The following is a 23,608-nucleotide window of genomic DNA, read 5'->3' as shown; positions in this document are numbered from 1 at the left end:
TACTGTAAATATACAAATTTTCGGCAGCTATTTAATTTCGGCTATATTCGGCACCGACCCAAAACGCCTAAATTAAAACGCCGATGAAATTTTTCACAGCATTCGTCGCAATACCATGCCCTCTACCCCACGCCGAAAATAAATCGCCGCCGAAATGTCAAAAATCGTGAAGTGCCGAAATTTTGCAGCGCCGAAATTTTGTATATTTACAGTACTCTTGTTGTTACTTGTGTAAGAGTACACAATTACAGTGCTGTACTACAATACTGTTACCCCGCGGCTCTCAGTGAGCAGATGCAGAGTGCACCAGTACTGCTGTACTACAACACTGTTACGGGCAAAATAAACTATTACTATTATTAGAGAGGTTAAGATGCATGTTATTTCCGACGTGACGCGCAATTTCACGTCAAATTTGGCGTAAAACTCCAAATTTCGATATGAGCTGCAGGTCACTCGCGTTGATTTTCCACGTGCGAGCAAAATAACGCGAGCTGAACTTTCGCGTCACGTCGGAAATGACGTGCATTTTAACCTCTCTATTAGAGCAAGGCTTGATAAGAACAATTACAAAGCTTTAAAGACAGTCAGTGCAGTGCGTACATGTTTGTTCACTGTTACCCGGATACCCGCTCTCAGTGAGCAGAGTACACCAGTACACCAGTACTGCTGTACTGGTGTACTACAACACTGTCCAACACTGTATACATGTAGTCAAGAGTACATAACCCCCCCCCCCAGAGTGTGCAACTCCACTATGGCCAAGTATGGGTGCTGTCCCGACAGAATTTCAAGTTGACGTCATTTTGATGATGCAATGCGCACTGTACACGGATTATCAGACGAATCCGGAACCTGTGGTTGACCGAAGCCGATCGATCCTGTACAAATTATTGGAAAGAAAAACGTGTGATGCGTTGACACCCGTACACATGTTGTAAATCACTGGTGCAAGGAGCATTGCGTCATAAATAATGACGTCAACTTGAAATTCTGTCGGGCCAGCAGGGTATGTGGGAGTTGCACACTCTGGGGGGTTATGTACTCTTGATGTAGTGTTACCCACTCTCAGTGAGCAGATGCAGAGTACACCTACCTAATACTGTAGAACTTTTTTTGTCTTTTTTTTGTCTTTTTTTTTTTTGAATACCACGCCTGGCATGAAGAAAAGAGAGACAGAGAATAGAATGAAAACTGGAAACAGTGTAAATGAAAAGCAAATAATAAAGGTTTAAAAATATATTAAAAAAACCTCTCTCAATGAGCAGCAGCAGAGTAAGGGTAGAGAGTTCGGAAGGAATCACGCTCCTCATGGGTATAGTCTGCGGAAATAAATACCACAGCTCAGCTGTGTTACTGGGTAAATGAACGGATACGGTTGTAATAGTACTGTTCGTCACTCCGGTCAAGTAGCATACAGATGTACTGGAAACGTTAATACACTGCCCACCACTCTGCTCAAGTTGAGTGTAATGAGTTGGGCACTGCAAGCAGCAAACATCACATCCGCAAACTTATTAACGCGTACAACATGCACAAAGAGCATTATCAGCACACTTACTGACACTTACTACATGTACAAAGAGGAACTAGCAGGTGGTGCACTGACCGCCACCAGCACCAGCAGCAGCCGCAGCACTAAAACTCGCATGCGCTTGACCATGCTGCACACAGCAACACTAAAACTCGCATGCGCTTGACCATGCTGCACACAGCAGCACTAAAACTCGCATGCACTTGACCATGCTGCACACAGCAGCTATGAAAATAAGCAAGACCAATGAATAGCAAACGCACCTAAGAAACACCTAAGAAACACCAAGATACATGGCATATAACTTAGTACTTGCATGCATAGAAATGATAGAATGATGATCATCAGATGGAATAAAGCAGATGAGAGCAAGGCACACAACAAGACGAACACAACACTGCACCTACACAGCTAGCACCTAGTACTCAACTAGTAGTACAACACACCTAGTAAACAGCCACACTGGACTTGACTTTACTAATAACTACACAAAGAACATTACAACATGATAACTGCCAATAGAAAAAGCAAGTTGTTCGAGGCCAGCGGGAGATGAGATATCGCACACAGATTAATAGATTATCCAGGCAGGTAAATTGATTCGTTACCATGGTTAGCGGAGCTCTGCTGTCTCACGCCATCACACCCAAGCCTGGCACCAATGACATACTCGTCAGGAGGAGGCAAAAAACCGATCGTAGACGGACCTAATGGCAGCAAAAAATGCACATGCATGCACGCACACACACACGTGGACACACACACACACACGCGCACGCACATACACACACGTGGACACACACACACACACATTCTACTTGAGCATTTGTGCAGCCATAACTAGCAACATTGTTTCCTTGTACGGTCTTCGTCTCTAAACCTGCTTTCACACACGGTAGCTGAGGAAAAGGCAGTGGTAATGACTGTTGCAGGCCAGAACACAGCATAGCACCCACACAGCGATGCTGACAACAATGATCACACAGTTACCATCATTGCAAATACCACCAACACCAGCACCAGCACCAGCAACCACAATCGCAGTGTCAATGGCAATGGTGTCAGCATACGGTGACAGTACAGCAAAAGAACTATCAGTAGACGTGAAATGTGGCCTTACAGTGCATTTTTTATAGAATATACCGGTACTCTGAAAATGTTGAGAATGTGCTCAAGGCCACTTTTGAGAAAATGTCATGCGAGTTGTGTCACGAAAATTCGAAAAACCGGGTGTGACTCGTGGCTTTTGTTCCTTTGAGCTCCTTGCCTCGTGGCTGGAGGAATCATTTTGTTGCTGACTGCTCTGTGGCTCTATTTTTCTTTTTCTCGAGTGTCGCGTTCGTGCCAACTTGTTCTCTCAACATGCCACATTTAACAAAACGTGAACAGGCCATGGTACATGGGGATTTGGGGGATTTCAGGGGGTGTCGGCCGTTGGGCAGTTCAATAGCCAATTGAGGCATCTTTCCAGGATTCCTTTTGAGTCTCTCTCCCCTCTCCCGGGGAGACCCACGTGACCAGTTTTGGCAGTGAGCAACAAGTACCAGTGTGTGTGTGTGTGTGTGTGTGTGTGTGTGTGTGTGTGTGTGTGTGTGCGTGTGTGTATGTTTGTGTGTTTGTAAAACCGCTCATGTATTGCTTTCTTTTTTTGTTAGTCTTTTATGGGAGCTGTGTGAATTGCCCTCACAGGGGCGTCGGAGCCGGTGCGGCAGATCCAGCCAAAGCTGAACCAATAATTTCATCTTGTGACTGTTGAGGCAAAGAAATATGGGCTATTTGGGCCAATTTCCCTAAATTTGTCAGGGGGAGAACCCCTGGACTCCCCACCCATTCATGGCAGCACCAATGTCGAATACCTTCCGAAGCCCCTGCCTTGCGATTTGTTGTGGTGTTTGAATTTTCACTGCATTCTTTCAGGGATTAGAGAGGTTAAGTTTCACGTAAAAGTCTTACGTCCGTGAACTTTTACGTCAAAAAGTGAAAAAACTCACGTAAAATTTGACGTGTTTTACGTGAGTTGACTGTCCCGCATGTAAGTTCATGACGTGAGGTTTTGGAAGTTTCGCTTGGTTATTCCGACCGAATTTGTGTGAGTTTCCGGAATTTTATCGAGTTTGTTGAAAGATTTGATATTTGCGCGAACTAAACCCGAATCCTGCCAGGCAAAATTTCACGTCACGTAGCACGTGTAACTTAACCTCTAAAAATTACACGTAACGTGAGATTTGCACCGCGTTTTGAAAAAGGGCAAACAACGTGTAACTTAACCTCTCTAGTGAGGGAGGTTTCCTGCATGCATGCATGGAATGTTTTGATTGATTGAGCTAATTGCAATACAGCATTCAGTACAGTTTGCCACAGGAAGTCGTGAAAAGCCACGACTCACTGGTTTCCTACAAAGGTTAGGAGCACTGAAGACAGCAGTCCACAACTGCACATATACATGCATGCTGTACAATATCGAACAAGAAAAAAAAAGAATCAAGATGAACTGTACTGAACTCGAAAATCAAAATCCACTGAAAACCTATCTAACTTTGCCAATTATTATTATTTCGACTCTCAAACTTCATTTTCTTCGATCCCAAACCCACACAAACGCAGCTGTGAAGAAAAAAGTTTTAAATTTGGAATGAGAACAAACTAAAAAATCAAAATCGACAAATGTCTGTTAAAAAAACGCACTGTAGTCTGGTTACTCACAGGTAGTGAAAGGAGTGGGGTGCTTTGTCAGATCACTTCAAGTGAAAGGGGTGGGGGAGGGAGGGGGTGCTTTGTCAGATTTACTTACTGGTAGTGAAAGGGGTGGGGGAGGGAGGGGGTGCTTTGTCAGATTTACTTACTGGTAGTGAAAGGGGTGGGGGAGGGAGGGGGTGCTTTGTCAGATTTACTTACTGGTAGTGAAAGGGGTGGGGGAGGGAGGGGGTGCTTTGTCAGATTTACTTACTGGTAGTGAAAGGGGTGGGGGAGGGAGGGGGTGCTTTGTCAGATTTACTTACTGGTGATGAAAGGGGTGGGGGGTGCTTTGTCAGATTACTTACCGGTGCAGGTAGAGTAAGATATACGCTTCCCTTTCCCATTTCCTACAAGCGTCACTCTCACTGATCTGAAAGTGAAGAGCAGAACACACACACACACACACACACACACACACACACACACACACACACACACACACACACACACACACACACACACACACACACACACACACACACACACACACACACACCATTGGACGCCCATCGCTGGAGGCGATGATAGCGATGCTACAGCAGAAGCCATAGCAGCTTGTGCTGGGATTGCACCATTCAACAGCTTGCAAGGCTGAACAGCCTGGTCTACACCACACAGCTATGAAATGGCTTTTCTGGCCAGTGAATCCCTACTTTTTGGTCTTTTTCATTTTTTCCTTCTTTTCACGCACACACATCACACCACATACTCCGGCATGCACTGGCTGTTGGTAACCACCCAGGAGAATGAAAGGAAAGTCAGGAGGAGTCGGAGAAAGAGAAGAAAGACGTGTGTGACCATAATCGTCGGGAATCGAACCCGCAACCTATCGATTGGAAATCGCTGCACATACCACTGCACCATATCGGACACACACACACAAACACACGGGCGCGCGCACACGCACACCGACTTGGATGCTATGAACCGGTATAAAATGCTCTGCTGTTCACTAGATTTCACTGCGATCGGTGCGACCAGTCACCCGGAGTTGGGGCGACCAGTCACTCGGAGTCGGTGCGACCAGTCACCCGGAGTCGGTGCGACCAGTCACCCGGAGCTCTGCTGATGTCAGTGATGACGGCTAACAAGGTGGAAACAGCTAGCTGTCCGAAGATCGAATGCACCAACATGACATGTGTACACTGGTTACACCAACATGACATGTGTACACTGGTAAGACACTCGAAGAGCACGCTTGTACGCAACACATTTACACTGACACACAGCAATGGAATGTCCAGTTGCTAACAGCGAACACAGCAATGGACACACCTACCTGTATACATGTATTCAAGCACACAGACAAACCCCCGCCACATCGCCATCATCCTACTGACGAGTCCCAATTCAAGTCCAGGAGAGGTGAGCTAGCCTACAACTATGCTTGACATCAGCTTTGGTCACAGTGAGAAAAAGAAACAAGAGAAGAAGGAAAGGATGGTGCAATACACAGTGCAACATACCTTGGTCACTGCCTCGTCATTATACGAAAGCCAGCCATGCTGGGCTGCACGTACATCCGCAATGAAGTGACCTGGACACAGGGAGAGAGAGAGAGAGGGAGGGAGGGGGAGAGGGAGAGAGAGAGAGAGGGAGAGAGAGAGAGAGAGAGAAAGAGAGAGGGAGAGGGAGAGAGAGTGCTTAGCACAAAGGTAGCCGTTACAACACCGCTGCACCCCCCCCCCCCTCCCCCAAGGCACATGTGATGACTGTATTCCTCGAAAGAATAACCAAATGAAGCCTGCGCACGGCAGATACAACCAAGAAGTTGTATAGTAACCGGCCGGGAGAGGACACGCCTCTGATTCCTGTGGACAGGGTGCGCCTCGCCTCATGCTCAAGCCCACGAATTTTGTTTCCCGCTGAGCACTTCTCAGGGCATCAGAATTCACGATTTGACAGATCACAAGAAAAGCACCACGTAGTCAGCTGCCCATGACTATCTCTCTTATAGCTTTGGTTTGTGGTAGGAAATCATCTTATGGGCCGTACTGGCCACACAAACCGAGCAAAACAGAAAACTATGAGGTTGTGGATGTTGTTGTTGTTGTTACTTTATTTTACTTCACCAGAATTACAGGCAGTAGAATGCCTTCTCACTAGACCAGGTCTAGTTCTCACAAATGATGAAGAATGTGAATGAACATGCTAAAGCTAATGAAAAACAAGAAATAGAAAAAGATGAGGTGTGAATGAAATTTGGTGATTTCTCAAGAGTTGTTTTACCAACGCCAAGGGTTGGAACGGACATGTTGTGTTTCTTTGGCCCAACCTTGAAACCTGTGGCGTGGCACATGGGTACGAGTACAGAAACTGCACAGTCTCCATCATCCCTGTGGACAGCGTGTACAGTCGAAACACGAAACTCTGTTCAAAAAGAGAAGGATAATCTTACCTGATTGGATGGCCTCGCCGAGATGGCTGACAACGGAAACAGGACGATACTGCGGTCCAAGATAGAACAAAAAGAAACAATGCTCATGCAAGCGACAGACGAAAAGCAATTTCACAGCCAGGTGCTTTTCAATGGTCAGCACCATACACGCATATCGTCAACAGCACAGCCTTTTGTTCTGAATGGATTATTACCATGGAAGTAGCAAAGTTACTAATTATCGTCTATAGTGATAGCAACACACGAGTGTGAGGCATTGATGTCTCGATTTGGAGCCACATGTGCGTTGTCATAGGGTATTCTGGTCTGGTGCTTCCTGGATGATGTTCTTCACTCTAGACTGGAGAAGGTGCAGTAGCATCCATCACGTATCAGTACGCTACATTAACGCGATCGAGTACCCACACGTGTATAATGTGTATGTATGACGCGCGCAGTTGAAAATCGCCTGTAGTGATATACCGGTTATAGTGATAAAATGTGAAAAATCAGAAGGGCACGTTATAACCAATATCTACTGTATTTATATCAATCAATCCCTCAAACTAAGAGCTTACGTCCGAATCAATACTTGGGAGGACAATGTTAGGGTCAGCCGTTTCATCAGAATTGTTGTCACTGGGACTGCTAGCAGACCACATATCTATAATTCAACAAGAGAGAGAGAGAGAGAGAGAGAGAGAGAGAGAGAGAGAGAGAGAGGAGGAGAGAGAGGAGAGAGGAGAGAGAGAGAGAGAGGAGAGAGAAGGAGAGATCAAAGCTGATACAATCAGTCGCACACTCTATTGTGCATGCAGTCCGTCCAGCAGTGCTCCAAGTCACTGTGCGCCCATTGCAAACATTCTCTTCGCTCTGCAGCAGCACATGCCAAGGGCAGTGCTCAAACAAGCAGGCACATTAACAAGGACAGCATCCAAACACGCAAAGACAAACCTTGACGGCTTCTGTTGAGGGCTTCTTTGAGTTCCTCTGCGGAGGTTCGGGCGGGATCGTGAAACTGCATTCACCATTCACAAAAATCAAGATGCACATGCACGCATACACACACATACACAGACACACACAGACACACACAGACACACACACATACACACACAGACACACACACACACATACACACACAGACACACACACACAGACACACACGCATCCACACACACACACACACACACACACACACACACACACACACACACACACACACACACACGCACACACACACACACGCACACACACACACACACACACATACACACACAGCTCTGTACACACGTCTATTACATACGTAATCACTAGGCATGGCAGTTGTACATGTATTACAGGGTACCTCACTTCAAACTCTCCAACTACGGTCTCTTCGCTGCATAAGTTCACTTCACTTCCAAAAAAATAAACAATATTAGATATAAATGGAATGCACCAAATTTTCGGGCATGGCCCATCTTCAGGGTGAAAAACCATTCAACTAAAGCCAACAAAAACTGAAACGAGTATATATGCTGTGTGGTGCGGTAGTGCTGGAAATGTTTGTACATGTATGTGTGGAGGGTAGCAGCAATGGTGAAGTGTGTTGGTAGAAAGGGAAGTAGCGAAGGAAACCAGTGGAGAGCTGTGTCTGTAAGTGTGAATATGTGTTAGTGCGACGTGAAGGGAAAGCACGAGAAGTGTGGTTACCAGCAGCAATGGTGAAGTGTGTTGGTAGAATGGGAAGGAGCGAAAGAGACAAGTGGAGAGCTGTGTCTGTAAGTGTGAAGTTGTACATGTACGTTGGAAATACGTCATACGCCATGCATGTCAAGTTGCTACCATTGCCATAATGCTATGCACTAGTATGCAGATCAAGTCCTGCACCAGAGTCATCAATACAGCCACATCCAGTGCACGCAGCATGCTATCACAACGTCGAGCACCAGTACAAACAATATGATCACCAAGACTAACCCGAAATGTCATACACCATTCCGTGAGCGTGAGCTAGCGCAACAATAACACTGACTTACCTCAGCCATCTTGTCAATCATGTCTTGTCTTGACTGCAACACCCTAGCACAGTCAGCTTGTGGATCAGCAACATCTGATTCTGGACAACTTGAAGTTGCCCGTTTCACCTGGGCACTCTCTAAGCCGCCACCAACACCACAAGTTGGAGTAGCAGTCGCAGAACTAAACGCGCTCCCATCACAGGCAGCCGGTGCTGATGCGCCAGTTCTCTGTACATGTGCATGGGACTCATCAAAAGGGCAACCGGCTGCACCACCACGCACCAACGGAGGCCCGCCTCCAGGAGCACTGGCTAATTCACTTGCTGATGTTGCAACGTTGTGGTGCTGAGCAGAGGATGCCGCGACGTTGTGGTGTTGAGCAGAGGATGCCGCAACGTTGTGGTGTTGAGCAGAGAATGCTGCAACGTTGTGGTGTTGAGCAGAGGATGCCGCAACGTTGTGGTGTTGAGCAGAGGATGCTGCAACGTTGTGGTGTTGAGCAGAGAATGCTGCAACGTTGTGGTGTTGAGCAGAGGATGCTGCAACGTTGTGGTGTTGAGCAGAGGATGCCGCAACGTTGTGGTGTTGAGCAGAGAATGCTGCAACGTTGTGGTGTTGAACAGAGGATGCCGCAACGTTGTGGTGTTGAGCAGAGAATGCTGCAACGTTGTGGTGTTGAGCAGAGGATGCTGCAACGTTGTGGTGTTGAGCAGAGGATGCCGCAACGTTGTGGTGTTGAGCAGAGGATGCTGCAACGTTGTGGTGTTGAGCAGAGGATGCCGCAACGTTGTGGTTTTGAACAGAGGATGCCGCAACGCTATGCCGTGAGCTATGAACATAGAGAAGAGGTTCAATGCACAAACAGCAGAGGAGAAAGGAGCAAATAGAAAGACATAACACAATCATGTACAATGACACAATGCCATGCATGCATATACATGCGTATTGTAAACAAGACTGACACAATGCGATGCATGCATATACATGCGTATTGTAAACAAGACTGACACAATTGATGCCATCTTAAAGGGGAACTGTCACCAAAAAATTTCTTTGTCTTATCTTGTAGTTCTTTGGCTCCTGATCACGATGGTGTTATCCGTTTTTCCCTGCGATGGCTGGAAGTGGGTGAAAACTTGAAAAGAAGGTGCCCAAAATTGTCCCGAAGTACCGAGTGACGTCACGCCGGACTTGACCTCCACGCGTACATTCATCGTCAAAAACGAAGTCCAGCCCGTGTGCTGGTCGATCGAGCTAGCTGTTCCAATGTACGGTGCATGTGTGCCTTTTGAACTGTAACACAGATGGGTACGTCGTACCGAAGGAGAATGCCAAAGAGACAGAGACCCACGTGCAGCTACAGTAAGATCGGGCGCCGAAGAACACCTCGCCGAAGAACACCCAGGCTGGAAAACCGGCAAAATTTAAGAACAGTCCAGGCTAGAATTATCAGATTTAAGAACACTTTTAAAATTTACAAAATTGTACATGTATGGGAGGTGAGTACATGTCATGTACACGTGTAAACAGTAACTGCTACATGTACATGTACAGTCATTCCCATTTACGACACCCACTAGTTTAGAAGTACATTGCACTACATGTACATGTACATGTACATGACAAACGTCATGACGTCACTCGACTCGCCGCGCGCGTGTGAATAAGAACGGTCTGGCTAGAATCAAAAATTTAAGAACTTTCCTAGGCTGCGCTCGAGCCCCTGCGTTCTTCGGCGCCCGATCTTACTGTACACAGCCAAATCAAAATAAAAACCAGCTGAGCTTTCTCCTTTTTGACTTCTTCCGCGAGGATCTAAGTTTTATTTTGTGAGCACGGAAGTACATGTACGTTGTTGTTTTGAACTTTTCGTGTGAGGAACAACACGATGATGAGTGCGTATGCAGAAAACAGTACTCCTGCGGCCGGCGATAACACCACCAACCCGAGCCCCGAAGGAACGCAATGTAGGTACGTGAAGGTGATTCATCTGGCGATGTTGCTGAAGATGCAGATGACAAACTCCGACGTCTTTCATTTCAGAGCCGGGTGGGCAACACCGTCACCTTCGGCTTCGATACAACGGCATCATTTTCAAGCACGAGGTATGTGTGCCACACTAACAGCAAACAAACATCCTTCCACTCCCTCGTAATCACAAATAAAACAAAGAGCTGGAGCTTCGTGGAGGAAGTACCAGTGCGACAAACTGCTGTCGACTTCTGTTTATTTTGTCCCTTTTTGGCGTTCTCATTGTGTACAACGTACACATCGAGTGTCCGAGTTCAGAAGGCAAGCGTGCACCGTACATCGAACAGTTGGCTCGATCGACCAGCACACGGGCTGGACTTCGTTTTTGACGATGAATGTACGCGTGGAGGTCAAGTCCGGCGTGACGTCACTCGGTACTTCGGGACAATTTTGGGCACCTTCTTTTCAAGTTTTCACCCACTTCCAGCCATCGCAGAGAAAAACGGATAACACCATCGTGATCAGGAGCCAAAGAACTACAAGATAAGACAAAGAAATTTTTTGGTGACAGTTCCCCTTTAATTCGGCCTGTCCATTCAGAATAGTGACATATATGATATTCTTCTTTTGACCCGGCGAAACCACCCGACACTTGCAGACACCATCACGAATAGTTCACCAGCTGTTCGTGATGGTGTCTGCAAGTGTCGTGTGGTTCTGCCGGGTCAAAAGAAGAATATGCCAGTAAAAGTAATGATATCTACATGTATTACACAGTACAATGTATACCGTCATCAGCACAGCAGTTGACCAAAGTATTCCCTACAGCCTAGTAGCAGCTTTCAAGATATAGATTGTGAAAGCAGGTAGCAGAAAACATTGCCGATAACGGTGACTACAAGAAAAGGCATCGCATACCAGCAGCAGCAGCAGCAGCAGCAGCAGCAGCAGCAGCAGCAGCAGCAGCAGCAGCAGCAGCAGCAGCAGCAGCAGCAGCAGCAGCAGCAGCAGCAGCAGCAGCAGCAGAGCATAGCACACGGTGCAGAGCATAGCACACGATGCAGAGCATAGCACACGGTGCAGAGCATAGCACACGGTGCAGAGCATAGCACACGGTGCAGAGCATAGCACACGGTGCAGGGCATAGCACACGGTGCAGGGCATAGCACACGGTGCAGGGCATAGCACACGGTGCAGGGCATAGCACACGGTGTAGCAGCAGCAGAGCATAGCACACGGTGCAGGGCATAGAACACGGCGGTGCAGGGCATAGAACACGGCGGTGCAGGGCATAGCACACGGCGGTGCAGGGCATAGCACACGGCGGTGCAGGGCATAGCACACGGTGCAGAGCATAGCACACGGTGCAGAGCATAGCACACGGTGCAGAGCATAGCACACGGCGGTGCAGGGCAAAGCACACGGCGGTGCAGGGCATAGCACACGGCGGTGCAGGGCATAGCACACGGCGGTGCAGGGCATAGCACACGGCGGTGCAGGGCATAGCACACGGCGGTGCAGGGCATAGCACACGGCGGTGCAGGGCATAGCACACGGCGGTGCAGGGCATAGCACACGGCGGTGCAGGGCATAGCACACGGCGGTGCAGGGCATAGCACACGGCGGTGCAGAGCATAGCACACGGCGGTGCAGGGCATAGCACACGGCGGTGCAGAGCATAGCACACGGCGGTGCAGGGCATAGCACACGGCGGTGCAGAGCACACGGCGGTGCAGGGCATAGCACACGGCGGTGCAGGGCATAGCACACGGCGGTGCAGGGCATAGCACACGGCGGTGCAGGGCATAGCACACGGCGGTGCAGGGCATAGCACACGGCGGTGCAGGGCATAGCACACGGCGGTGCAGGGCATAGCACACGGCGGTGCAGGGCATAGCACACGGCGGTGCAGAGCATAGCACACGGCGGTGCAGAGCATAGCACACGGCGGTGCAGAGCATAGCACACGGCGGTGCAGGGCATAGCACACGGCGGTGCAGGGCATAGCACACGGCGGTGCAGAGCATAGCACACGGCGGTGCAGAGCATAGCACACGGCGGTGCAGGGCATAGCACACGGCGGTGCAGAGCATAGCACACGGCGGTGCAGGGCATAGCACACGGCGGTGCAGGGCATAGCACACGGCGGTGCAGGGCATAGCACACGGCGGTGCAGGGCATAGCACACGGCGGTGCAGGGCATAGCACACGGCGGTGCAGGGCATAGCACACGGCGGTGCAGGGCATAGCACACGGCGGTGCAGGGCATAGCACACGGCGGTGCAGGGCATAGCACACGGCGGTGCAGGGCATAGCACACGGCGGTGCAGGGCATAGCACACGGCGGTGCAGGGCATAGCACACGGCGGTGCAGGGCATAGCACACGGCGGTGCAGGGCATAGCACACGGCGGTGCAGGGCATAGCACACGGCGGTGCAGGGCATAGCACACGGCGGTGCAGGCGGCGAGACAGACGTGTTAGTAACATAGAGATACTTACACGTCTTCTTTGACATCAGACAGGGCGCTACTGGCGACTGACGACGCGTCGCCGTGCGACCGGTGAACAACAGGAGGAGCCATAGCGTTGGGATGGCAGAGACCGGCTGCAGATCAGATGGGATACACAATAGCAACAGTAGATTGCTTAGAACTACTACATGTTTGTGCAACATGTGCAACCATGACCATCAAGAAAGCCTGTGCTAAGTGCTAACCTCTTTCTACCCGTAGAGCTGACATCCTGTCACAGGGTACAGGAGACGGTTTCAAATAGGAAATGGGTTGCAAACCGGAACGGACTCAATAATCACTTTCTCTCTTGGTATTTTGATCAGAAAAATATGTCACAGTGAGACTACGATGTGTTTTACTCCGAGCCAAAATTTCATGGCGCTGCGATGACCAGAAGCGTCATACCAAGCAGGTGAGTTTTTGACGTGTTGCTTCGCAGTCCGACTTGAGTTTTACGTCGTTCGAAAAATCAACTTCTTGTCGCAGGTAAACAGCGGCTCGCCTCTCGCCAATAAAGCACCGCATACCAATGAAAACTAATGGAAGCACACACAAGGCCTATTGTTGCTCTGTACTGGCCGTCGTGGAGCGATAGCAATTACCTAATTTCAGAAATCAGAGTGAATTTGACGTGCACTCTAAAACCTTTCCGGTTTGGAGCCACCTCTGATTTCAAACGAAAAATCAAGCAAAGTGGAGTCAACGGGCCAACACAAAGGAGTGGCTCAGTTCAATCGAGTCTGGCCTCAGAGCAAACTTCAACATGCCAGTTTCCTTCCACAAACATAGTTTCGAGTGAACAATCCAAGCTGATGAGGTGTTTGTAGCAACAAGAGGCTTGGCTAAATTGGCAAGGAAAGGCGTAAAGTGCAATGAGAGATTTGGTTGCAACTTGCAAGCACAGTAAAGTCAAGGAGGACATTAACTAAAAAACTAACAGTCCTGTTTACATACAGTTAAAGCGGTCTAAGACGACCACTCAAGGGACGTTCAAAACGTGATCTCGGCTACCAGGTGGTCTCCTTATCCACGGTCATATGAGTGGGCCCCTTGGTCGTGCTACCGGTTACAGTGGTCTTCTGGGACAGGTGGTCGCCCTAACAGGTTTCCTGACCGTGTACCAGTAGCACATGTATTATACTCACTCAGAGACAGAGACGACCCAATCTCAAGTGTATTATACTCACTCAGAGACAGAGACGACCCAATCTCAAGTGTATTATACTCACTCAGAGACAGAGACGACCCAATCTCAAGTGTATTATACTCACTCAGAGACAGAGACGACCCAATCTCAAGTGTATTATACTCACTCAGAGACAGAGACGACCCAATCTCAAGTGTATTATACTCACTCAGAGACAGAGACGACCCAATCTCAAGTGTATTATACTCACTCAGAGACAGAGACGACCCAATCTCAAGCCGGTCCGTACGCTTCCTGTTGTTATGGGCGCTATCGACGTCCGCACGCTGTATGTGCAGCATGAGAATTCTGCAGCACGTATACACACACACATACACACACACACACACACATACACACACACACATACACACACATACCTTGAACTTGCCCATTGTCGTAGGCAATGATAGCGAAAGATACACATACACACCTGGTCCTGGTAAACACTGCCATTACGGTCACGTGTCCCCTCGCGGGGCCGACAACATGGAAAACGACGCGCGACGGCACACACACGCACACACACACATACCCCCCACCCCACACACACTCGTCATGCATGATTTCCGACAGCTTCGCTTGGTTTGACCGACGTGCAGTCAGGCAAGAAGAAAACGAAGTGTTTTCCATCTTGACCAGGAGTACCGAAATGCACTGTATGCCACTAAGACATGGTGGTGATGGCTTCATGTTGACTTCATATTCCTAGCCAAAGGCAGATTTCCCCAGTCCCTGGCCATATGCGCAGTAACCAACAGATGCAAACAAGGCCTACACCGGGCAGGAGCTATTCGTCTCTCCTGACTCCAGCTTGCAAAATCGCTTCTCACATCAGCAAAGTGAACTTGAATATACAGTCATGAAGGTGGTAACACTGGGCTCGTGGATAGCGCCAACGTGCATGTGCATGGTCAATATGCAGTTGCCATACCTGGGCAGCTGAGAAAAGGATGACTGCTGCCTTGAGAAGCCATGGTTGCACCTCTCACACCTGCGCTCGACTTGTTCACTCTGAGAGTACAAACAACACGGAACACAGGTCAGTAGGCAGATGGAGCAGGACAACACAGCATGCTGCCCTACAGTAACGTTAGAGCACGGCAACAACAACAAGAAACACATGCAAACTATTTGCAACAGAGTGAAAAGCAGCTGCAATGCTCCAGAACATGCTGTATCTCTTCGATACCATAGTGGAGTACTTGAAGATACCGCCAAGCAGAGACAAAGTACACACAGGGCAAACCCAGAGCAACAACAACAAAAAAGTGAGAATAAAAGATTTCAAACAACAAGAAGAACAACCACAACAACCACAACCATCACCGCCACCACCACCACCAACAAGAATAGCAATGGCAGCAACGTGAGTACACAGAGATGATGCAGAACTGGAAGAGCATGAACACTGCTTCTACAGACGTAGTAGTAGTAGTAGTACTAGTCACTAGGCAGACCTGACCAACAACAGCAAAGTGTAGTCACTAGGCAGACCTGACCAAAGACAGCAGAGTGCCACATACCTTGAGATACTCTGATAACAAACCATGTATGCTGTGCAATTGATCACGGCCGTCTTGCCTACACACAACGACACAACAGATACACGCACACACACCGACACAGCAGATACACACACACACACACCGACACACACACACACACGCGCGCCAACACAGCAGATACACGCACACACAAACACCGACACAGCAGATACACGCACACACACACCGACACAGCAGATACACGCGCACACACACACACACACACACACCGACACAGCAGATACACGCACACACACACACACACCGACACAGCAGATACACGCACACACACCGACACAACAGATACACACACACACACGAAACAACAGGAGAAGAGTATTCTAAAACGTGGTACATATACATGAGAACACATAGGAACATTGGTAAGCTTCTAGCATTCAAGACCAGAAGACTAGCTGATGATGTCAAACGAAAGCATGCATACACACACACGCGCGCGCGCGCACACCACACACACACACACACCTCAGACCTGCCCATCACGGAAGCGATGATAGCGAACAGCTATGTTAGACATAGCAACTGGTGCTGGGATTGCACCATTCAACAGCTTGCAAGGCTGATGAATTGACCGCCACTATTAATTTTTTAGCCTGGCATCCACCACACAGCTGATTGAAGTGACTTTTCACACACACACACACACACACACACACACACACACACACACACACACACACACACACACACACACACACACACACACACACACACCACATGGCCTGGTGTACAGCTGCCAAACGCTTGGCCACGCCGCCCCTGAGACAGGGGAGAGTAGAAGAGAGAGAGAGAGAGAGAGAGAGAGAGAGAGAGAGACGTCGGCACTGCCACTAGGAAGCCGCTCCGCCACGACGCCGTCCACGATTGCAATTGTGTCGCCGAAAGCCAGGAGCAGATTTTAAACAGCGATCACAGGTAGCGCAGTGCTGGTTGCAACACGGATGGCTGGTGATCGGTATGCGCTGGGGTGTGGGTGATGATGCCGGGGCGGGTGACGTGCACTTGTGCACAGCAAGTCCACCGGCACTTCGGAACCACCGAAGGCAGGCATGGCATTGACGTGCGTCCGGCTGTTCTGCTACAGGCAGCTGGCGATTAGTAGAACATTTGTGTCGTCCGAGTCCAGATTTACTCTCGAATGTCCGTTTACATACCAAGCAAGAGAGCGGTACCGGGGCAGGACGCTGCACACGAGTGCGGTACGCATCTCTCCATTGCTGACGATCCTGGACCAGAGTAAACCATTCATCAATTTGGCACAGTTCCATGTCTGACTGTATTCTGTCCTTCCACCGAAGACGAGGTCCCTGAGCTGGTCGGGGAGCGTCAAGCCATCCAAACAGCAACTGTTTAGGGAGACGGTTGTCAGGCATCCGAGCTACATGGCCCAACCACTGGAGGCGGGGACGGCGCATAGTGTCCGACACCAGATCCTCATCTCCCAAACGCTTACGGAGGTCACAATTCCGGACATGATTCAACTCCTGATCCCAGCGCGAGACTCCCAGGATATACGCACCCCCCCCCCCCCCCACACACACACAAGAAGAAAGTGACTCAACATCATAGGCGTCTCACTTACTTTGGGAACTGGAGAGAAAAGTCGGTGTGGGTTTCGTACGACAGAGACATGTGGTTACACCTGGTAATTAAACACGGCATACAGGGAGTTAAAAGACACATTTTAACCAGTGGCAAGGGGACAATAGTCCAATGTTTAGCCTATGTTTTCTTTCTTCACTTTTTTGTCACCCCTACACCACATTCTGCTGCTAGTGTACATTGTGTCAGTTTCGCGTTCGAGGAAACACTGAAAAAGCGTCATAAGAAGAAAAAACTTCGATTTCAGAAGTTCCATTTCAATCCCTGGACTTTCGCAGGACATCCCTGGACTGTCCCGGGACAAACACCCTATTCCCTGGACTGTCCCGGGAAACCCTGGACGGCTGGCGTGTATGATAGGGTAGGAGCTAACGTAAAGCTTAAAGGAACAGTGTGACGTGAGAAGCAAGAAACACATCGGTAACGTAAAGCTTAAAGGGACAGTGTGACGTGAGAAGCAAGAAACACATCGGTAACGTAAAGCTTAAAGGAACAGTGTGACGTGAGAAGCAAGAAACACATCGGTAACGTAAAGCTTAAAGGAACAGTGTGATGTGAGAAGCAAGAAACACATCGGTAACGTAAAGCTTAAAGGAACAGTGTGACGTGAGAAGCAAGAAACACATCGGTACAGCCGAACTCAGGACGAGCCTAGTCCAACATATACAACACACTTACTTGGAGCATGTCCGCGTTACACAAATACTGCTGTTGAAGTTATCAGCTACAGGGCATACGCGATCAGAGACGTCCTTCACCATGCCTGTACTGCATCTTCCCAAGTTGTTCCAATCCTCTTGTAACCTCACCAATAAGACATTCAAAAACTCATGTGCATCCTGCAGGCATGCACACATATACACAGGCAGCAGGAGAGGTTGTCAAGGCAAGGCTCATATACATACACATGCTATACCATACACATATACATACATAATTGTGAAGGATCCAATGAATCTTGCAATTCTGTCTCTCTCTCTCGTTGCTGCTGATCGTGATAGATATAGGCAGCTTGTTTATCAGTGTGGTTAGTTTAGTTTTTTCTGTTCTTTCTTTCTTTCTGTTCTTTTTGAAGCTGCTGCCTTATGACACACATGGCGCCCCTATGACCAGAATGGTTATGGGTTATACAAACATACATACATACATTCACAATGCTGGAGCAGTAATCCCTATGACGTACCTGCTGCTGAATTCCCTTGAAGTGACCTGACAACTTGTCTTTGACTAACCACAAGAATTGTTTCATGGACACACCTTTCTTCTTTCTCTTCAGTCCAGCCAGCTGTACAACTGCCCTAAGAAACATAAAAACATGACAAAACAATAGCCCTCCGTATCTTGGGGCATGTTCGATTGGTAGGATCGGGATCCCGATCCACCGGATCCACTGGATTCGCACCCTTTCGATTGGTCGAATCCGGATCCGGATCCTTCGGATTTGGATCCGGTCAACCCTCCTCGGGGAGCAGGGTTGATCGGATCCAACGGATCCAAATGTGACCTTTGTGCGTATATGGCGGGTAAAAATCATTTTTGTACACATTGTGATACGCACACGTGGATGGAGATAGAGCTTGTTGACTTTTTGTACGACGCACGCATTGAGTACGACGTTCACCCTTTTGGGTGCCTTGTGAGCGCCATTTTCAACATGGCAACAGTCAAGGTCCAAAATAAAGTGTTCAGTTGAATCTGAAGGATCCGAGGGATCTGAGATCTGGATCCCGATCCCGACCAATCGAACATGCCCTTAGAGGAAACAGTGGCATGCGTAGGAAAGAGAAAAGTCATGGGGTCATAGACGGGTTGCCAAAGTCGCCTCCGGGGATCCGTTCCCAAGGTGGCGCTGGAGAACATGGAGGTTTGAATCGATTTTTCGGGGCAGAGCGACAGGTCTTTGCTTTTTACCTTTTGACTCGACGTGTGTTTCCTTCGGCCCTTTGGTCCAGTTATTTGTAGCACCCGGGAATGGGTCAGAATGATCACTGTTGTGCTGTGGGTTGCTTGACAAGGAGAGCGAAAGGAAAGAAGATCAAATTTCATTTTCTCCCTCGTAAGCCGACAGTGCGAGCCATTTGGCTCACAAGAATCAGTAAAAGATCTGGTGCCATCCAAGGACACTTGCTTGTGCTACAAGCATTTCCACAACGGGGAGAAATCCAAGGACCAACCATATCCGGTATATTTCTCTCACAAGTCGTATCCTTTGTGTAGGAAAGCTCCAGAAAAGAGACCGTTGAGAAAATGTCCGAAGTCTAAGCCAAAAAAGCCAATGCCAATGCCAAGAAACCAAGTCTTGCTGTTGCTGCTGCTGAGACTGATAGTTTTACTGATGCCACCAGTGCTACAGAGACCGCTTCGGCCAGTGCTACGGAGACCGCTCCGGCCAGTGCTACGGATGCTTATGCCACCAGTACTGCAGAGGCTGATACTTCCAGTGCTACGGTGGCTGATACCGCCGGTGCTATGGAGGCTCATGCGACCAGTGCTGAATGCGTTGCCGCTGCCAGTACAGGCAGCCATGCCGCTGTTCCCTCTGTGGCTGAGGCAGTTGGTATCGATGTTGCTGCTGATGCCAGTACTCTTGGCACTAGGGCAAGTTCTACTTCTGACCCCCACCAGACTGGCGCTGCTGTTAGCATTGTTGACGGCAACACTGGCAGTCACAATGTGAATTGTGGAACTATTGAGGAGCAGCTTGAACTATGCAAGCAAGAGAATGCACGTCTTAGAGCGGAGAAGCCGAGCTCGAGGCTATTGCTAGTAAGCCGTGCAAACCAGGCTGGGTACTGGAGTCTGATGACACCGTGCACTACTATACTGGTCTGCCTTCTGTTAAGGTATTTCACTCTCTGTTGGATTTGATATTGCCTCACCTCAACCAGAAAGTAAAATCTGGACGTCCACGCCAGCTGCAGACCGCCGATGATTTTCTTCTTGTGCTGATGCGTCTCCGGCTTGGCTTGCAGATAGAAGACCTTCAGCACCGTTTCAGGCTGAAGGAGAAGTCCCGAGCAAGCAAGATCATAAAGAAATGGATTCCACTTCTGGCTTGCGCATTCAAGCCCCTGCTCGTGTGGCCGTCTCGGAGACGTGTGCTGCAGTGCATGCCAGCTGCTTTCAAGGTGCAGCAGGCATATAAGAATGTACGCATTATTCTGGACTGTGCAGAGTTGGAGATGGAGGCACCATCATCTCTGTCCCTGAACACCATGACCTACTCCAGCTACAAAGGCAGAAACACAGTGGAGGTGCTTTTCGGTGTCACCCCAGATGGCTTCGTCTCCTTTGTTTCACGAGCATATCCCGGGTCAATATCCGACAACTCCATTACGGTAAAGTCAGGAATTCTTGACATGCTCAGTCCAGGAGATGATATCATGGCTGACAAAGGCATCACTTTGCAGAATTCGGAGCTCCAGGCGCGTGGGCTGAGAGTTGCTGTGCCACCGTTTTGTTGTGGAGCTGTGCAATTCTCAACACAAGAGGTTGAGGCAACCAAGGTCATCACCAACCTTCACACTGTAGTAGAAAACTGCATCATGCGCACACGCTATTGCACGTTCCTCCGAAACCGAATTCCGGTGTCGTCTGTGCGAACTGCTTCAGACATTGTCCTCATTTGTGCCGTGCTTGCAAATCTTTGACCACCAATATGCTGATTGGGTTTAGGTGGGAACCATTCTATGTTCTACATGTTCTTTAAGCCATGTAACAGTGTGAATTGGCGCGCGTGTGTGAGGACCGGTGAATGCGAGTATTCCGCCCTGTACCTCTTCGTTGTTGTGTTGCCCACGCTTCTCACCTGTTTAGAAAGGAAAAGGACATATGGATACGGGTTAAGAGTAACTCTCCATCACTGTAACCAGATACTATATACAGTCAGAAAGTGCAACAACTAGGCACAAAACTGACAGAGTACTGAGACATTCGACGTCCTGACACCTAGCTTCAACACATCTCCGTAGCGCTAACCGACAGCCTTCCAACTTGGAAGGTTCAAGGTTATGGAAAGACCAAAGAGGGGAAGGCAAGCACAACGAAAACTTTACTTATCTTTGATATTTATGAGCCACCCAAGTTGGGTGGTGTGTTGCTTTGCTGCTTCGAATTGTAGTTAGACCGCTTTGTCAAATATCCTACTGGTCTCGTCATCGTCCAGTAACAATCGACATTCTTTGTTCCGTTGGGACTGTAGCTTTTGCTCGTTTTCGTTGCGCTTACCTTCCCCTCTTTGGTCTTTCCATAACCTTGAACCTTCCAAGTTGGAAGGCTGTCGGTTAGCGCTACGGAGATGTGTTGAAGCTAGGTGTCAGGGCGTCGAATGTCTCAGTACTCTGTCAGTTTTGTGCCTAGTTGTTGCACTTTCTGACTGTATCTAGTATCTGGTTACAGTGATGGAGAGTTACTCTTAACGCGTATCCATATGTCCTTTTCCTTTCTACATTTATTATTGGCTTGGCTCAACATCCGAGTTTCAAATTCTCACCTGTTCCTCGCTTATAAGCTCTGCACCACTGCGCTGGAATGTTGCTTCAATGTCATGGGAATGGAAACGAGAGCTGTTGCACTGCATCCAAGTAATAACTATAATTAACTTTCGTTTTACGGTTTACACCATCTTGAAGTCTTTATACGGTTACAGTGTACTTGGAAGAAGTTATTTTTAAAACTAAATGCTGTGCTGCTCTATGTTTTTATGCTGAATGCTGAAACCGCTGAAGTAATTGTCTTGAGTCAAGGTGGGGTTAGCCAATGGTCTCGAGGTCAACAGAAGTTGCAGACCGAAAGAAAAGGCATGGGTATAGAAAATATATACAAGAACACTTTGTAGATGTGCACTGTCAGGGCTCACCACGACCATACAAAATTCAAAAAGCGTCGACCACCATTTTGAAAACATGGCGATGCCGCCAAGGCCAGAGTTTGTGCAGTCATAGCGGCTACGCACCCGAGTTCATGCTCATCGATGTACAGCGATGTACAGTCTAGTCGTAAAATACTGGTATTTTACGACTGGTATTTTACGACTCCCTGGTCGACTCTGTACAGTGCCGAAGCGAATCTTGTTGTTTGATGTCGGGAAAGACACGCGGAGAAGACGTCCTTTCTCCAAGCCATCTTGGTCATTTTTCTCAATCCGCTGGTGGGTGTCGACCGATATGTCCGTGAGGTACTGGTGAACTTGAGTCCTGGCATCTACAAGAATTTTCCGCGCCTAGCTAACCCATGTTGTCAGTAGAACTCAGCGTTTCCTGATCGCGACTCGGCACACTCTTTTCTGTTTGGCCTCAAATGCTGCGAGTGGGGAGTTTCCTGGCCACAAATGAATCCCTTAGTCATGATCATGATGAGAGGTGACTGGTATGATCCCTGACTGGCATGAGTCCTTAGCTTGAGTCAACATGAAGGTAAACTCTTCACTTGGAACGCTTGCTGTCTCCTCCGTCCTTTCTTGTTGCACTTGCAGATATGCGCACGGCAGCCAGTTTTTGTTGGTGCGCGAGGCGACGCACGGCCGACCTCGATGTCTTCAAAAAAGTAGAACAGCGGTTCTCCTTAGCCGATTCTCACCATCGATAGCTCATTTTCAAGGTCTTGGAATTCTCTATCGGTTTACCGTCCCCGATTTCTAATTTTCTCTTCATTCACTTGTTCGCACGCCTTCGCGTTTGAGTGATTTCACCATCCGATCTCAGCCAAACGAAGGCCAAATCGAAAAATTCGAGACGGTAACCCTCCAAAGACACACCTTCTGAACACGAATCCACAATGGCCTAATGTCTAAAACCAACGAATACAGCCAAGCTCCACTCAGAAAACACCCCACAATTGCAAGAAACAGCCCATTTTGCCGTCCGCTGATTGGTCAAATCCAAATGACCATTATTGACGCTTTGTACGGTCGTGGTGAGCCCTGACTTTGTAGATGTGCAGAACTGGAATGAGAACTGTCCATCTAGCTGACTTGTGCATGGCCGGGATGCACGATTTCCCAAGCAAGATACTGGCTGAAGAAGGTCCGTAGCTTCCCCTCACATTCATTCCAGAATTCGGGATTGAAGCTTATCGTTGCACGAACAGGTCACCTGATGCTGCCATACAGGCAAAGT

At 48.6% G+C, this 23,608-nt stretch overlaps 1 protein-coding gene across 2 annotated transcripts in view; it reads right to left on the bottom strand.

The window, feature by feature from the left end:
- Positions 1-1,127: 1,127 nt before the first annotated feature.
- The window catches only part of LOC135806603 (ubiquitin carboxyl-terminal hydrolase 37-like), a 62,268-nt gene continuing 39,787 nt past the window's right edge, over positions 1,128-23,608 (bottom strand). For both annotated transcript variants that reach the window (XM_065320809.1, XM_065320808.1), the window contains exons 8-21: positions 18,676-18,790; positions 18,171-18,331; positions 17,473-17,532; positions 15,849-15,906; positions 15,257-15,336; positions 14,534-14,631; positions 13,123-13,228; positions 8,669-9,479; positions 7,602-7,665; positions 7,226-7,311; positions 6,669-6,717; positions 5,737-5,807; positions 4,576-4,640; positions 1,128-2,241 (exon numbers count right to left, since the gene is read on the bottom strand). In XM_065320809.1, the coding sequence (XP_065176881.1) occupies positions 2,208-2,241; positions 4,576-4,640; positions 5,737-5,807; positions 6,669-6,717; positions 7,226-7,311; positions 7,602-7,665; positions 8,669-9,479; positions 13,123-13,228; positions 14,534-14,631; positions 15,257-15,336; positions 15,849-15,906; positions 17,473-17,532; positions 18,171-18,331; positions 18,676-18,790 (1,858 nt within the window). In that variant the 3' untranslated portion in view covers positions 1,128-2,207. The remainder of the gene's footprint in view (positions 2,242-4,575; positions 4,641-5,736; positions 5,808-6,668; positions 6,718-7,225; positions 7,312-7,601; positions 7,666-8,668; positions 9,480-13,122; positions 13,229-14,533; positions 14,632-15,256; positions 15,337-15,848; positions 15,907-17,472; positions 17,533-18,170; positions 18,332-18,675; positions 18,791-23,608) is intronic.

The sequence above is a fragment of the Sycon ciliatum genome, chromosome 1 (assembly GCF_964019385.1).
Source record: "Sycon ciliatum chromosome 1, ocSycCili1.1, whole genome shotgun sequence".
Taxonomy (NCBI): domain Eukaryota; kingdom Metazoa; phylum Porifera; class Calcarea; order Leucosolenida; family Sycettidae; genus Sycon; species Sycon ciliatum.
The sequence above is the reverse complement of the archived record's forward strand: the minus strand, read 5'-3'. Positions and strand labels throughout refer to the sequence as shown.